Source organism: Channa argus, chromosome 2 (genome assembly GCF_033026475.1).
Source record: "Channa argus isolate prfri chromosome 2, Channa argus male v1.0, whole genome shotgun sequence".
Taxonomy (NCBI): Eukaryota; Metazoa; Chordata; class Actinopteri; order Anabantiformes; family Channidae; genus Channa; species Channa argus.
The window spans coordinates 25,722,207-25,738,857 of NC_090198.1; the positions used below are offsets into that span (position 1 = coordinate 25,722,207).

At 39.0% G+C, this 16,651-nt stretch overlaps 1 protein-coding gene across 1 annotated transcript in view; it reads right to left on the minus strand.

Moving 5' to 3' along the window:
• The window catches only part of hipk3b (homeodomain interacting protein kinase 3b), a 41,459-nt gene extending 26,673 nt beyond the window's left edge, over nucleotides 1-14,786 (minus strand). The window contains exons 1-2 of the mRNA XM_067487369.1: nucleotides 14,429-14,786; nucleotides 3,437-4,745 (exon numbers count right to left, since the gene is read on the minus strand). Coding sequence (XP_067343470.1) covers nucleotides 3,437-4,745; nucleotides 14,429-14,501 — 1,382 coding nt within the window. The 5' untranslated portion in view covers nucleotides 14,502-14,786. The remainder of the gene's footprint in view (nucleotides 1-3,436; nucleotides 4,746-14,428) is intronic.
• Between the last annotated feature and the right edge of the window lie 1,865 nt (nucleotides 14,787-16,651).

Consider the following 16,651-nt stretch of genomic DNA (forward strand, 5'->3'; position numbering starts at 1 on the left):
GCAGAGCCTCATGCTGGAGCTGTGCTTGAATAGTGTTACTTCTAACTTCTGGTCGTACAAACCGCCATGGCAAATTACTGGCCAAGTGAATTTAAATTGTCGAGGCAGTAGGAAAATCTGTCAAAATTAATGGTTTGAGTGGCTGATAGATTTGAGATATACCTGCCACTGAAGATTGTGGGCCAAGAAATTAGCACCGTGCACGTGCCCAAACACACAAACACAAATGGACATATGAAAACCAAAACAGCTGACGTTAGAGCTTGTTGACATTGAATGAGTAAGTGAGAGCTCTCTAGTATTTCAAGCTGTCCTTATTTCATTTTGGCTGCCTATGCGCTTAACCATCTATAGAAGTCAAAGCATACTGGCCAATGTCCCATGAGCTATTTTAAGCAACCCTCCTTACTCAGCCTAGGCAACGCTGTCCCCTCACAGTATGCTTAGCATAGATCCATCTGTGAGGGGATACAAGCAACACAGGGACAATATTTTTATTATTTTGTAAACCAAAACTTTGTCATGGCAGGAGAAGCAAAAATAAAATAAATTGTTTCTAGGATTATGTTACATACATCTATATACAAGGAAGACCATAATGAAGATTCCTTTCTGACTGAGCCTCTAAGCCTGTTGAGCAACAGAATATTAAGTATTTAATACATTTCTGTGTATTGGCATGAACAAATTCCAATTCAAACTCCACATAGCCATACTAAATGACACTGATAAGTATGTTACTTCTGAATGAAACATGAGGCTTACAAGTGGCTTATAGAACAATATGCTTTTACAAGTAAAAGTCAGCAGAAATCAAATAAGTACCACTGTGAATGATTTATTCCCAGACAATCCATTCCATTTTTCAGCACTTTGAGGTCAAGAACTGTATTAACATATATTGTTTCAAAATAAAACATCAAGCAAGACTTGTCAAACACTTCTGGTCACCGAAGCTTAAGGTTGACAGAGCTGACAAACAGAGTTGAATCAGCTTTACTGTTCACTTCCTCCCCACTAAGGTACAGCAAATTATGACATTTCTATTTTGAGCGACTTCCTGAAATAAATTGCATTTACAGCAAATGCGACACTATTCCCAAAAAAGCTTGATTGATTTGTCGTATGATTAGAAATCAGGTACAAGTATTTTCACAAAATGTTGGACATGGAATGGGTCTAAGCAAGTGTAATCTTCTCATTTTGCTCAGTGAGAAAACCTAAAGTAAATGCAAATATAAACAGATGTTAAACCATCTATTTACATCAATAGCATGTTAAATTCATGCAAACCATTCTGCTTCACTGGCTCACTGTGCATGCAGTGCATACCATTCGATTACCATGCAAATGCAGTTGCACTAAAAAGCGTAGCACTGACCTAAATAAATCCTACTCTAGTCTGTACGACCTCAAGAAGACAAAAAAAAGGCACAAGGCACAACAATCCATAGCAAAAAATCTCTATTGGACATAATCTCACCATCTGAGTACATCTTAACAGACAGCATGCCACCCCATTGTTCTTTTAGACCACTGCCAGCAAACTAGTTGTTAAGCTGTGACTTTAAGTCGAACAGACATTTTCATTAGGGTTTAGACAGTTTACAGTGTCACTAATTGTCAGTGTTTTTCTTTTAACAGATTTCTAGTGATTCACAGGGCATTTTATGGCATTTACAGGCTAAAGCTCTTTGATTAAACTTAAATTATCTGTGGAAACCACCACAAAAACCAATCAGGGACACAAACCGAGTCTTGTACAGCAGTGTTCCTGTGGGCCTGCTGACTAATCCAAGTGTTGAACAACAATGCCTGACTGGAAACCTTTAAGATATGAACAGGAGGGGAATACCACAAACATAAAAAATATCATCCTTGACATTGAGATGCAGATTTTCATTTGTTTTTTCCCCTGAATTTAACCTTTACCTTTAAACAAAAGGGGTTACTGAAACATTTTGTCACTGAAATACCTCTTTTGTAAAATGACGGCAAGGTTCTATACTTATATTAATTTTTAGAGGCACTGGTGTCCCTAAATAAAATAAATCAGGCACACACGGTATATCGAATATCAGGGGCACAGTGGTTGTCTATTTTCGTGTTGCTCCTGTGACAGACAAGATATACTCTCCCTCTCACCCAGTGGTAGCTGGAATTACTTTCTATTGGTGTGTACACATACAGATTTGAACAGCAAAAGACAGGGTTATGCATCTGAAGTGTAAGCAAAGAACAAGAAGACACATTGAAGGCCTGTCTAAACTGATGCACTGATTAAAAAAAGAAAGCATATCCGTTACATCAGACGGAAAAATGAAACCACACTTCAGCCAGGGCATGGTGACATGCATTTTAACTGTGTTCTCACAGTGGTTGTTCAGTAACAGGGAGATACCATCATGCAGGTGTCTGAAGTGTATGTAACCAGGGCAGCATATATGGACACAATATTGGCAAATCCTCAAGCTTAGGAAGAGATGCAAGGAAGATATACTGATGTGAAGTTTATGATGTTAATGATGTAGTTGAATCACTTACACTGAGTATACACCAGCTGCCTAGATCTGAATTTAAATCGGTAAACAACCATTACTCATTGTGCTTATGCATCAAGGATATTCTGCCATGATCATCTGAAATCATTTGTCAGGAGGTAGAAGCAAGGAAGCAGCAGCTTTACGTATTCTTCTTCCTGTACCAATTTTACTTTTTATGCTTACATATTACATATATAAAAAAACGCACACCTTCATATATGCAAATTTCTACAAATTATTATTATGCAAAGAGTATTTTAATGCAGAATGGATTGCTTTATGTGTTCTATGCAAACTAGAAAAACGTACTAACCACACAGTGAACTAGGTCACTCCTTCAAAGCACTTTGCACATAATAGCAAAGCTAATGTATTGAGCCAGTTTTCCTAGTGAAGATATACAACGGACAGCAACAAAGCCTCCAATTGTAGACTTATTTGTAATAGTATTTAGTGATTTCTCTCTCAATCTTTCTGGACTAACTGTAACTTTTAACCCTGTGCAATAGTGGCAGTCTGAAAATATCTATGCATCCTTTCAACTCCAAAGACCTTGGCCCTGAATGCAAATAATACTATAAATGTTCACAAAGTCAAATAAACCTTTACGTTTTGCATTTACGGAAAGGCTGGCATAACTGAATTTTCTTTCCCAGACAGAAGAACATGAACAGTCAGTATGTCACGTACTATTAAACACTGCAGGGTCAAAATGCTTCAGTGTTTGTGGTATGTGCGTCTTAAATAGGTGGGACTGTGGTGTATGGTGTATTATGTGGGAAACATTCTTCAACACTTTGAATTTCATCGAGCAAGACACCCTCTGAAAATAAAATTAGTTTTAAATCAACCAAACTCAAACCTGCTTTGTTTTAAATCTCGTTTGTACTCACCTATAGTACCGAGACTGAAGGTACGTTGAGCACACTGCTTTGGACACGTGACTGGCTGAACCAAAGTCTATCACCTTCACCCTGTAGGGTTGTCTCACTGGGTCCACGAGCATTATGTTCTCCGGCTTGAGATCAGCATGAATCAGAGCCATACTTTTGAGCTTTTTCAGAGCTGTAGCTACCTGCTGTAGAACAGGTCTGATCACTTTTAGGGGCAGCGGGCTAAACTTATTCTGCTTCAGGAAATCATATAGGTTCTGCTCAAGCATCTCAAAAACCAAGCAAGTGTGGCTACGGTGCTGGAAGCATTCAAACGCCCGCACCAGGTTGTGCTCATCTGCATTCTCACCACTCAGGCGAGCAAGGATGCCGACTTCAATTTGACCCTGCCGTGCATATGAGGGATGGTTCTTTAGGATCTTCACAGCCACAACCTCATTTGTGCCCCTCTTCCAGCACTTTACAACCTGGCCGAATGTGCCTCGTCCCAAGAAATCCAACACTTCATAAGTATTCTTCATGGAACACAGGACTTCATGCTGTACTACCTGATAGTCCCCATCCCCTCCTCCCGTTCCTCCTGCTGCACCTACACCCCCAGGCCCTGCACCCTGTTTGGTGGGGCCCCCTCCAGCTCCTACGACTGCAGGCGCAGTTAAAGCTGCGGTCCCCACATTCGATGATTGCAACATGGCAGGCAACAATGACAGTTCTTCCACAATCTGCATGGTGCTCCCTCGGTTATCCAGCTCCTCACTTTTACGTTTCAGCCCACATCGCTGAGAGCTGTCAGCTGAGTTCAAACCTCCACAGTTCTCTTCTCTGTCACCCTCTTCCTCCCCACCTCCCTCACCTTCTCCACTGCAGCCCTCTCCCCTTCCCCCTCCTCCTGCCCCTGTTGCTCCACTGCTGCCACCACTTGCTTTGTCTGTCTGCTGCTGCTCCCCCTTGTCCTGTGTGAGGACAACCCCAGTGTCCTGCCGCTGCTGGGCTGCAGCTGGGCCTGGTCCCCCTCCTCTTTTAACGGGTTGTTGTCTCTGTATGCCACGCACCACCACTGTCTGAATCGGGTACACTTGTCCTCCACGCACTTTCACACCCACTGCCAAGTCTCGATTCACAAACGAGTGGGCTTGTTTAGTTGGGTGCACAATGCCAAGGGTTCTGCTGTTCAGATAAGTCCGCGGGTGTGCCCTCTCATGGTACACACAACTGCTGGGCTCGACTTTAAGTTTCTTCACACTGCTAAAGGCACTTGTCTGGGTTTGATAAATGTGTGGTGGGTAGACCAAGACTTGTGAGGCCATACCTGCAGACAAAAAGGATAAAGCAATAGGTCATTAGATTGGGTGTTTAACAAACATTCTATCATATTATAGCATATTAGGAAATGGTGACTTAAAGAAAAAAAACAACAACTGAAAAACAATGATTATTATTATTATTTTTTTAAAAATACATAAAAAACCATCGAATTTGAGCTTTGCGTTTGTGTATATCTACCACCTCTGCACACATGTATCGCATTTTGCTTCGTGCAGCTGCGTAGCTGGAGTGTTAAGAGTGGCCACCCTTGCCCTACAAGACCAATAGTATTAATGTCACTGATCTGTGTACGTTTAAGGAACTGACACCACCAATCCCATTATGTTATTTTAAATACTCTCAACGAGTAGTGCCTCACTAACATCTGTCCACCTGTGTCTCCGTTTATCCAACGAATCACACCACAACATGTTGTAGAGCAGTGCTTGAGAGCAGTCAGCATTCTGCCCTATCCACTGCAATCCCACCAACACCTCCACACAGTAGATGACTAACTTCTCAAAGGTTTGCATGACCTTTTCCTGTCATTTCCATGCATCCTACTGTAGGTCTCTAGGCAACCAGTAGAGAGGGAGAGAGGATAATACCCAAAGAAAGAAAAACAATGTCACAAAGCATCATCAGGCTTATGTTTCTAAATGCCTAAGACATGTCTTATGCAAATAAAGCATTTCATGCCCAAGTTTCATGATGCTGATCATTTTTCTAAAAACATACAAAACACTCATCTGTGTCTCTTATTGGAGCCTATAACCTACTTTAATTCTGGGGCATATTCGCTGACACACAAGCAGCTCATTCCTAAAGGCTTCCATACTTTAATCAACAGTGCATTTACAGAACCACGTTTACCTACATAAAAACTCAATCAATGCTGTGTGTGTGAGTGCTATGTATAAACATACTAACATTTTTACTCATGCCCAGTGTTTTTTTTTACCTTGCCCAAAATGTCTATTTAGAAGGGCACATAAGTGAGTCAGGTTTGTGCTGTAAGTGTCCCTGCAGTGTCCTAAAATAAATATCCGACAGGAAACACTTGTGTTGCGATAATACTAACGCTGTGAGGCACCTCTTTGACTCTATTCTGAGCAGCAAGATAAGGTCAACCTATTCCATTGACAGCTCTTTGCACAATCACACTTTTTGGTACTGTTTGGTGGCACTGTTTATCATGTGGTAGAAACAATTTATTAAATTATCCCAACCAGGCCTCAAAAGGGCAATTATTTTTGGTGGTGAATGAAAAGAAAGTTAGAAGTGCTCCATTTGGAAATTAAAATTGGCCCCATTGACACATCTAAAAATATTAAGCGTCCAAACTAAAATGATACATAAATGGCTTCATTTCAAACTGCATACAGCTCTAGTGTTTCTTTTGTTAGAGGCAGACCACCATTGCTAAATGGATGAATGAAAGTTCACATTACCAATGTTCAAAATTTGCATTTTTTTACATTGCCCATCTCTCAAACTCTACTCATGCTACATGGGACTTTCACTAGGATAGAGAACACTAGAAAATACCACATAAGTAATTAGTTTGTTATGAGCCCTTGAGGGACACTAAAGTGATCTTCTATAAAGCAGTTAACAGATTTATTTGGTGGCAGCTTTGTCAGCTGTATTAGCAGTAGCAGCATTGGGCTGCAGAAGGACAGATCTAAATATAAAAGATATCCAACATGCTATGAATTACAGAGTATACCTGCCCCCCATTACTACACACTTGTAATCCTGTCCAACATGACCAGTGCTGAAAATCCAGAGGAATCAGTACAGCTAAAAAGAAATGTGTTCACTAAAATGTAAGTTAGGCCTCTGAATTATTCAGTTATGGTATAAAACCATGACCTTATCAATCACTTTGGAAGGTGACACAGTGAAAGTAAGTCTTGCTTTCCATGGCTTTAGTTTAGGGTGTAAATGTACATTAACTCTTTTAATCTTCCCACTGACTTCCCTATATTAAAATATTTCCCTGCTTTTAGCTGTAAAATATATAGTTTAGATGATCATGCAGGTCAGGTCATCTGCGGGAGCTCTGGAAATGCAGGTTGACCATGACCATGAAACACCATAGTGTGAGCAACAAGATGACATGATCTCAACGGAAGGTTCATCCAAATTATATCATCTGGAGGCAATTTTCAGCTAGAAGTAAAGAGATATTTTGATATAGGGAAGTCAAAGTGAGGCTTAATGGCATTTATGTAAATGTATGACCCAAACTAGAAACAGAAGAAGTGAATTCTAAATCAATGAAGGCGTCCTTGTGATTATCATGATCGTGTGATCATGCAGCTGCCTGATTTGGCAAGTGAAAAATAAATGTGATGGTCTGCAGTGTTTCCCAAACATTTATTTATATTGTGTTTTTAAATTGGTTTTTGAGCTGCATGAACAAAGTTCATGTTAACAACCTCTCTTCAGGCTAACCAGTGGGTACGTCCTTTTAAATTTTAATTTAATGCCGTCCTGCGCATGTTTACAAACTTTACCATATCTTCATGAAGCATTTATAACATGGATTCGTGCATCCTGTTTTGTCTTTGTAATGCAACATACATCAGCTTTCTATAAACTCTTCAAGTGTCTTTCATCAATTTTTCTCTCTACAGCCACATTTATACTGTATGAAATTATCTGTTATTATCTGTTGTTAAAGTGTAGAAAATATTCATGGAGTAGTGTCACATTTTGCTGACCATTTAATGCTGGTCAATGCAATTTCTGGTTAAAGCGAACTGAAACTGTGGCCACAAACACAGAGACAGCCTTTAAACTTCTGCTGCGTGAACAACCATACTCTGCTGTAATTGAAAGTAGTGATCTGAACTAAGTTATTTTATATTAAACTGCCACAGCAGTATAGCTGTGCCACAGTTAATGTTAAAGTTTTCCCACCATAAATAAAACACACTCTTACTACTTGCAAGGTATCTCTGCACCTGTTTGTCAAGTAAAGGACTATCTGCTGGTTACCTGTTAACACTGTCTCTTTAGATTCACAATGTCACATTACAGAGTCCATTTAATTTCATACATGACTTCAGAAAGTATTCAGACACCTTTAGTCAACCTGCAGCCTAGATTTCTTTGGTGATGCCATAGACATCCATTGTTGTCCAAAAATCTGGTTTCCTCACACAGTGAAAAGACATGCATGTTAGGTTAATTAATGAATCCTGAATTTCCTGTAGGTGGTAATGTGCCTGTGAATGGTTGTCTGTCTGTGTATGTCTCTCTGTGGTGGTCCTGAGATAGATTGGTGACCAGCCCTTTATGCACCTGAACAGGATATATGGTTAAGATAATGAATGGATGGATGGTTTTGGCTAGGTGTGCCTTAAAGTGCTTGACAGTGCTTAATGAATGTACATTTTTCATAAAACACTGTATCACTGCATTTCATAAATAAAAATTTCATAAAATTTCATAAAAATACAAAAGCTTGCTTCAACTTGTCTTATGAATTGCTGTTGGATTGATTTTATTCACCAACATGGCCCACAAGATATTTGGTTATTTATGAAATATTGCAATGTGGATTTCTTGGCAACTGCTCAGATCAAATGTTAATGCCAAATTAAAAAGGCTGCTATCTTTTTCAAGGGTTGCTGTCTTAATTCACAGTCCCAAAACCTCATTACACATTGTGGAGCTTTTCCTGTGTCTCGTGAACATGATCTCCTTTGCTCATTAGATAAAAAGGCTCTCTTTTTCCTGCAGCATGTGATCACATGATATTTCAAATGAGAACTTATGACTATCACTTAGAATCTCCTTGTTGGACTAGCTCTTATACACAGGCAACCAACTATACAGCTGAATGTTACACTTAAGGGACCGTCAAGGCCGCTTACAAATGCCACAAGACTAACATATAGTCACAGTATGAAGCAGACCATAAGCCGAGTTTATATGGCGTCACGTGTGTTTGGGTTTCCAAAATGAATGTTTGTACCTCATTAAGTGTTGGAGAATAAATGGAATTAAGAAATGTGCCACCCAGGGGAGTGGTGTGTCTAGCTGATGTGTTTTTAGCAGTTTTTGGACAACAACAGAGATTATATATTCTTTCTTATATGGGTACCAGCTGCAGCTTTGTGCATGCACCAATCGTTTCATTTGCAGTCTGGAGGTGTTGGAAGGGTGAACATCACCTGCTCTGACTGCAACTGAGATGGGCTGCGAGTGAGGGCTTTGGAATGAGGTAGGGGAGAACGGCAGCACCCGATGCTCATTGAGAAGAGTGACAACACTACATGCTTTCACGTCAGAGTCTCCAAAAGTTTCCAATAACGCCAGAAAAAGTCGCTAGATTTGTTGTTAGTCGCTTCTTTAAAAAGTAGCCGCTAGAGGGGTCTTAATACTAATTTGGAAACACAGATTCATCAAGGTTCATCAAGCTTGACAGCAGTGCAATGTTTGATTGATAACTAATCGTCCAATTATCCTTTTGTGTAAGAAGGAGGTGGTACACTTTTGAATTTGATTGAATATACATGTAACTTGGTTTGCTGAGTGACCACTCAGATTTGACAAATCAAGTTTTAAAATGTATGTAGAATTCATTAAACCTCTAGCGAACTACTTGGAAAGTGGTCATGAGTGAAGTGTTGGAGACCACTGCTATAATGAGATTAAAATTATTTGCACAATTTTCAAATATGTGCGTGACAACAGCGATTACAAATACAGAGGAAAAACATTTTCATGACTTACACATGAAATACTATATTTATACTGCCAGCTTTGTCTCAGTGTCTGGGGAATGGAGATGCTAATTGACTGGTCTGGAAAGGGAGAGCATGCTGTCTGGTGCCAGAGATTCTAGACAGAGGGAGCATGCACTTGTACCGCTCTCACCAACTGAGCAATTAACATATTTCAACTTCATTTCTAACTTGATGTAATAAAACACTCAAAGTCAATTAAAAACTAAACTTAACTTCAGTCATCAGTTAGTTTTCCAGGACACACCAGTACAATCACTTAATGCTCAGGAGAGGCATCATAGCTTTTGTTATTTCAAAAGCAAAAGAATGGCAGCAGCTGCTATAATTACCATTCGAGGCTTGATACTCTCTTGGCCAGGCATTAGGCTCCTTCTGTGGCATTACATTACATCCTTTAAAGCTATAGAACCTTTCGAACAACCTTGAATAGCTAAGTAATTGCTCAAAGTTGAACTTTTGACCCTGGCCTCCCAAATTTAATTGAAAAGAAAACACTAGACATCCATCCACTCCCTCAAGAGGGGTGATGACTGTCAGGGCGTGGAAGAAAACCAAACAAATAAAGTAATCTGTCCACCAGTTTCCAATACTGGGGAAAAAACACAATACATTCCCTTATTACGTCTCCAGTCAAAGGTCATGTTTCTCATTAAAAGTCACGTAAATTAAATGATGTGTAAATTTAAGCGAGAGGAATTTAGGCGATCTAAACATATTACACAATATGGATAATATGTATTGCAATATTATGTAATCTTGTTTTGTGAATACTAAATTTTTGTCGTCAGTTGAGCAAAGGTGCAATTAGGTAACAAATGATGTGAGAAACTAAAGCACATACAGTGCTATATACAGACATCCGTGCCACAAGTCAGTTATCAGTTATGGACATGTGGTTAGACTTCACAGCTACAATGCAAAACAGCGTATGTGTGATCAGTACAGCTTAAACTGGAACACGTGAGCTATAAGTGCTTGGCATTCTGCAGCATTTTAAAAGAAATGCATTAGCCAGTGCTACTTTCACATCATCTAATGTTACACAGTTTAAATCAATAGGCCGGCTGAGGCATTTCTGTGTGGAATTTGCATGTTCAGCATATAAAGTTAAGATAATGAACGGACAGTGTTGGCTAGCTGTGCCTGAAAGTGCCTAATGAATGAAAATTGTTTTATGCAACACTGTATCATTGCATTCCATTAAAAAGAAAACACTCCAACTTGTCTTATGAATTGTTGTTGGACTGGAGTTTATTGTTTTTTTAAGAGTTTAACAGCACAAACCAATTTTACTACTGTTGATTTTATTCAGATATTTGGTTACTTATGAAATATTGCAATGTGGTTTTCTTGGCAACTGCTCAGATCAAATGTTAATGGCAAATTAAAAATGCTACTATCCTTTGCAAGGGTTGCTGTCTTAATTCCCAGTCCCAAAACCTCATTACACAATGTGGAGCTTTTCCTGTGTCTTGTGAAACCGATCTCCTATGCTCATTAGATAAAAAGGCCCTGTGTTTCCTACAGCATGTGACCACATCAGATTTCAAATGAGAACTTATGACTATCATTTAAAATCTCCTTGTTGGACTAGCTCTTATACACAGAAAACCAACTATACAGCTGAATATTATGCTGAAGGGATCGTCAAATGCCACAAAAGTAACTTATAGTCTGCTTCACAGTATGAAGCAGACTATGTGAGTTTATATGGTTTCATGTGTGTCTGTGTTTCCAAAATCAAGGTTCTTTACCTCTAATCAGTGTTGGAGAAAAAGCATATCCAGGAGAAAGATCTGATTTTCATATTTCGGAGATAGATGTAGTTTCACAAATGGGCAATTGTGCAACTACAGAATTCCAAGAGATGGAGAAACATGAAAAGTGACCCGCTCTGAGATAAAAGCACCAGTCTATCACCTCTACGAAACGTGTATTAAAACGGTCGCCAAGCTGGACACACTGAAATACTACATGCCTCAAAAGCACTGACATTGATCAGCAAAGCATTGATCATAGTGCCACAAACACTGTTACACTTAAAATTAAACCAGCTTTGAACACAGTTATGAGCTGTTTTACGTAATTCAAAATACTTTTTCCTATACAGTTTTCTGGACAAAAAACATTAACTACAGAGTTATTAAAATCCAGAGGTACAGCCAGATCGCTAAATTGGAGGGACATTTTCCACCAAGCACATTCGTGATTCATACAAGTTAACACACAACGTATTCTTGTCGTTATCCTCTTCCCAAAAACTCTTGATTTTTCTGTTTTCTTTGCTCATTTATGTATCCACACCTCAAGATGACCTCACTTAGAAACTTGTATTTAAGTTGTCCATAGTATAATACAAACAACCACCTGCCTAAAAATATCAAAAGCAAGTACTGATGACACTTTCCCAAGACATGTTGTCTCTTCACCCCCCTTTATCAACCAACATTAAGCACCAACACCAGATTTTTAAGTTACTTGCCTCACTATCATTATCACTCATAATCTAACTTTTGTGGCCTCACTACTGATAAGCTAAGGAACTTCAACCACGTAAAACAGACAGAAAACAGAAGTGTTTATGCAAAGGGGAATCACACATACTAAGAAGCATTAAAGCTTTAGCTAATAGCTCATATTTTATATTTAAGTATGCAATTATTGTGTTTGCAATAATGGAATTGTATTTTTATGATCTTGTGTATATGATATTTGTTCTCAGACCTTTCTTCAAAAACAGAAATTTATCCCAGTCACATGCTAAATAAAAAGCTAACTAAACTGTAAGTGGTCGGTATATAAAAAACTTATCTTATTGGTACCCAAAGCCCTTTACAACTGGCTTCTCATTCATCCGGTCACAGACATATTTAGTCTTATATACAGCCAAGCTGCTAAGCAAGGCACTGGCCTGAACCAGTGGGGTTCTACTTAGGCCCAAGGACACTGTAACATTTGGAAAGGAGTATTCTGGGATTAAACTGCCAGCTCTACAATTGGTGGACTACCGTAAATCATTTAGACATTTTAGATACCTCACAATAACAGATATCTAGTGACATGAACCAAATGTAAGTAATAATTAGGTGATAACAAGTTTCAATATTGCCATTTGTATTAGACTAGTGTTCCACACAACAATGATAATACAAAATAAAAAAGCAGTATGTTTAGGTACAGTAACAAAAAACTGTAACTTCAAAAAGGGTAGCTATGATCAGTTGTACTTTTGGGACTAGAAAATATAACTTTGTTAAAATATAACTGCCTGCTAGAGCCACAATAGCCAAAACTTCCGCTCAGTCACTGATGTGTCACTGGAAATTTTCAGCTTCGAAAAACAAAACAAACACACATAACCTACCATTGCTTTGTGTCCAAGCAACAAAGGAAGAAGTGTAATAATTACACAGGAAAGGTACACAACTCTTTGGTCCACAGGCCACCTTCTTCTTTTCCTTGCCGCTGTTCCCTTTCAGTGGTCACCACTGTGAATCATCTGCTTCCATCTAACCCTGTCCTCTGCATCCTCTTCCCTCACACCAACTAACTTCATGTCCTCTCTCACTACATCCATAAATCTCCTCTTTGGTCTTCCTCTAGACCTCCTGCCTGGCAGCTCCATCCTCAGCATCCTTCCACCGATATATTCACAGTCTCTCCTTTGAACATGTCCAAACAACTGCAATCTGGCCTCTGTGACTTTATCGCCAAAACATCTAACATGAGCTGTCCCTCTGATGTACTCATTCCTAGTCGACAGGCCCGCCTTGTGGGTCTTTAACCAACCTTTCCATTTTGACCATTTTACAAACAATAAAATTTCAGTGGAAAGACGAGTTCTAAGTGATGGGTCCCTGCTATAAAAATAGCTTTTAGGGCAGACCATCTTGCCTATGATTATACAGCGGATTCTCAAAGGCCAGTGGTGACACATAGGCACTCATTTAACCCCTTTATTTCACCTTCAAGGTAAACAGATCACCATAATTGTGGTAATAGATTAAATAAATTATTACAGCTTTATTTGATATTATTAACGTAGGATTCTTATGCTTCTGTGTTATTCTGTACGTTATGAATGCTAAGCTGACTATGTTACAATCCTTAATTTAAACATCAAGCTGCCAGCCACAGCACTGAATATAAACTTAAAGTTGACTTACCTCGCAATATTCAGTACGTAGTTTTCAGATAACTTTAAGCCCCTTAAACACCAAGTTCCCCATAAATCAAACCCAACAATTACGCAGAATAGCTGTGTTTTCATAACAGGTATTAATAAACGTCATATGACGCTTCATATTGTGATCAGTAACGTTGGGATCCAACATGCTCGATTCAGCCTATTAGCTACGTTTTTGCTAGCTGTGAATATGGTTAACCACCATTATCTTGCAATGTTTTGTTGGGTTCACTTCTAACGCAAGAAATACAGCAAAACAACACTCACAAGTTAAGTCACTCGGTCTGCGTTGTCCTGTTATGGTAGGCAACGTTAGGCGGAAAAAAAACGGCTAATGATACGTATACGCAAGTTACCTAATGAGCTAAGCAATGAGCATATTAGTAATCAATTAACAGATCACCGTGACAACGCCGAAAAAACAAACACTAACATCAGATATCGTTGTAACAACGCAAATAACGACGACTAACGTTATTGCTACTGCTGTTTGGCAGTGTAATAGATGTTAGTAACGACAAGTAAATTCACTCCCTAAGTTGCTGACACAGCTGCCTGGGTACGAAGTCGGTGTTGAAACGCTTGGCACCTCATAACGTTAGCGTTACAGCTAAAAGCTGGCAAGCTAACTTTGTAGCTAGCTAAGTTTTGACTTTGTATTACGTCACATTTCAACTTTGACTTTAAAGATTCATTTAAACGGGTATCATCTTTTATGGCCTTCAGTCAAACACTTACCTTCACATAGAGTCACTATAAATATAATCCAGGGCTTCTCTGAACATGTTATGGACTTATAAATCCATATCATGTACAGTTCGCCTGCATTGCTGCCATCTTGTCCTAGACGACAGGAAGGGAGAGCTCGCTCTCGGTAACGCCACCATCTCCCACATTTTAAACATTAAATAACTCCTGCATGTGAGGGTCCAAAAATGCCACTCCAAGACCAGTTTGTAGCGACACCGTTCAGATTCGTCTCTTTTTTCTTTGGGCGAGGTAGCCCATCTCTGCAAGCGTGTCTGTTACCCCGTCTAGACGCGCTGATCCACGGCCCTGCCACCTTCTAACATATCCCTTCTCTCTAGTCACTGCAAGCGAATGTTTGTGAACTGACGGCATAGGCCAGGCCCGAGTAAACGATCATCGAGCAGTCATACTCAAAACATTCAGGATTCAGGTGCAATGCAACACAGTATACTTCCCTGCAAACTAAAACTGTGTTGATAAGACAATCACATCCCCTGGATACTATTATCCTTAATCATGGAACTCTAGAATTTTAGTATGACAATATAGATTTAAATAGGGAAATGGATAAATCAAGAAGGAGCTTTCTTGGTTTACTTTATAGACATCTAGATAATTGAAAACAAATGTCAAGCTGTTTTTGCAAAGGTGTATAAATGTAATACAAACTTTTACATGTAGATATTAATTAATATATTATTGAACATGTGTAACCAACTATCATTCTGTTATCTTATTAAGATAGTGTCAACAGATTGTAGGGAAATTAATTGGGGAGTACAAGCTGAAGTCAACTACAGACAGCCAGGAGGCCCCCAGCTGATAAAGAGAGCTGCTCATAGGGCCACAGTGTCTCGGAAGACCGGCTGTTACTTAATCCGTCAAAAAGCCATTTGTCTTTTCCCAGTCCTCATCAGTCCCCACTCCAATTACAGACAACAGAAACACCAGGCCTGGTCAGTTGTAAAGCAGGTGTTAACACCTCTTATCTAACCTGCTGTAACATGAGTAAACACAGCTGGCAGTGGTAATAAAGGAAGTAGAACCCACAGGCATATAAGCCACTATAAAGTCTCTTTTGGAAGACTCAAGGACGAGTCCTTGATAGCTGAGATATGTTGTTCCTGTTGTGCATGACTTAACTTCGAATTTACACAATCAACAGTGTTTTAGAAAATTATACCAACATATTATCACACTAATATTATGACACTAATATATCTGGGAATTGTTTTTCAAAATCTAATTAAGCTACTTGGATTTCATTTTTCCTTTCCTCCCACAAATGTCAGTTTCAATGTTGGTGCAATCACAATCACACATTGTGAATAGTTTACAAATGCTTTTTAATCAAGAAAACATAGCATCACATATAAAGACATACAAATATGTAGCTGTATAGAAGTCTGCACGGGTTTCTAAGAACTTTGTGTGCAATAAATACACTTAACTTGAAAACGGTTATGAAAAAAGACACTTCCAATCGGGGAAAAAACTGCTCTGTGATCTTTGCTTTGGTCTGTTTCTGGTAATTGGCCAGATATATGCAAGCGCGCGCTCTCGGTGGTAATAATTTGTCCCCCCCTATTGGTAATCAGTGGGACAGGCGTGGTGCAGCAAACAATGAGGTTTTGTTTTGTTGCTGCTGGAAATTATTTTCCTTTAAAATTCAGCAACAACATCGTGGAGCATCCCACTTACAGAGAGGAATATGGTTCATTATAGAAACTTTACGAATAGGTACTAAAAATGTGCCTGTACTGTTGAACGAGAGAAGCGGCTAATGGTCAAAAATATAAACCTGGATTGCAGTTCCATGTGAATTACCTAAAGCGCGTGCTTTTCATGCATACACATGTACACACTATGGTAAAACATAGTTAGCTAACATTTTTACAAAGATTAACATGAATTTTCGGGTAACGTTACACTCATATATTCCCATCTCCCAAGTGAATAAAATGACAAGTGAAACTGCCAAAATGATACATTCATTAAGCCAAATATGTAACAACTAGTAAAACATAATAACTGTGTTTAATAAACTAGTCTTTAACGGCAAAAAGCAATTTATTAGTAGTGTGAGTATATAGTTGATTATTTTGTAATTCGTAAGTGGCTCCACGGTAAAATTGTAAGGTATTTATCGGATTAACTGTACGGGGTTGTTGGTGTTTTATTTCGAAGGATCACCACAGGAAGTGCCATTGC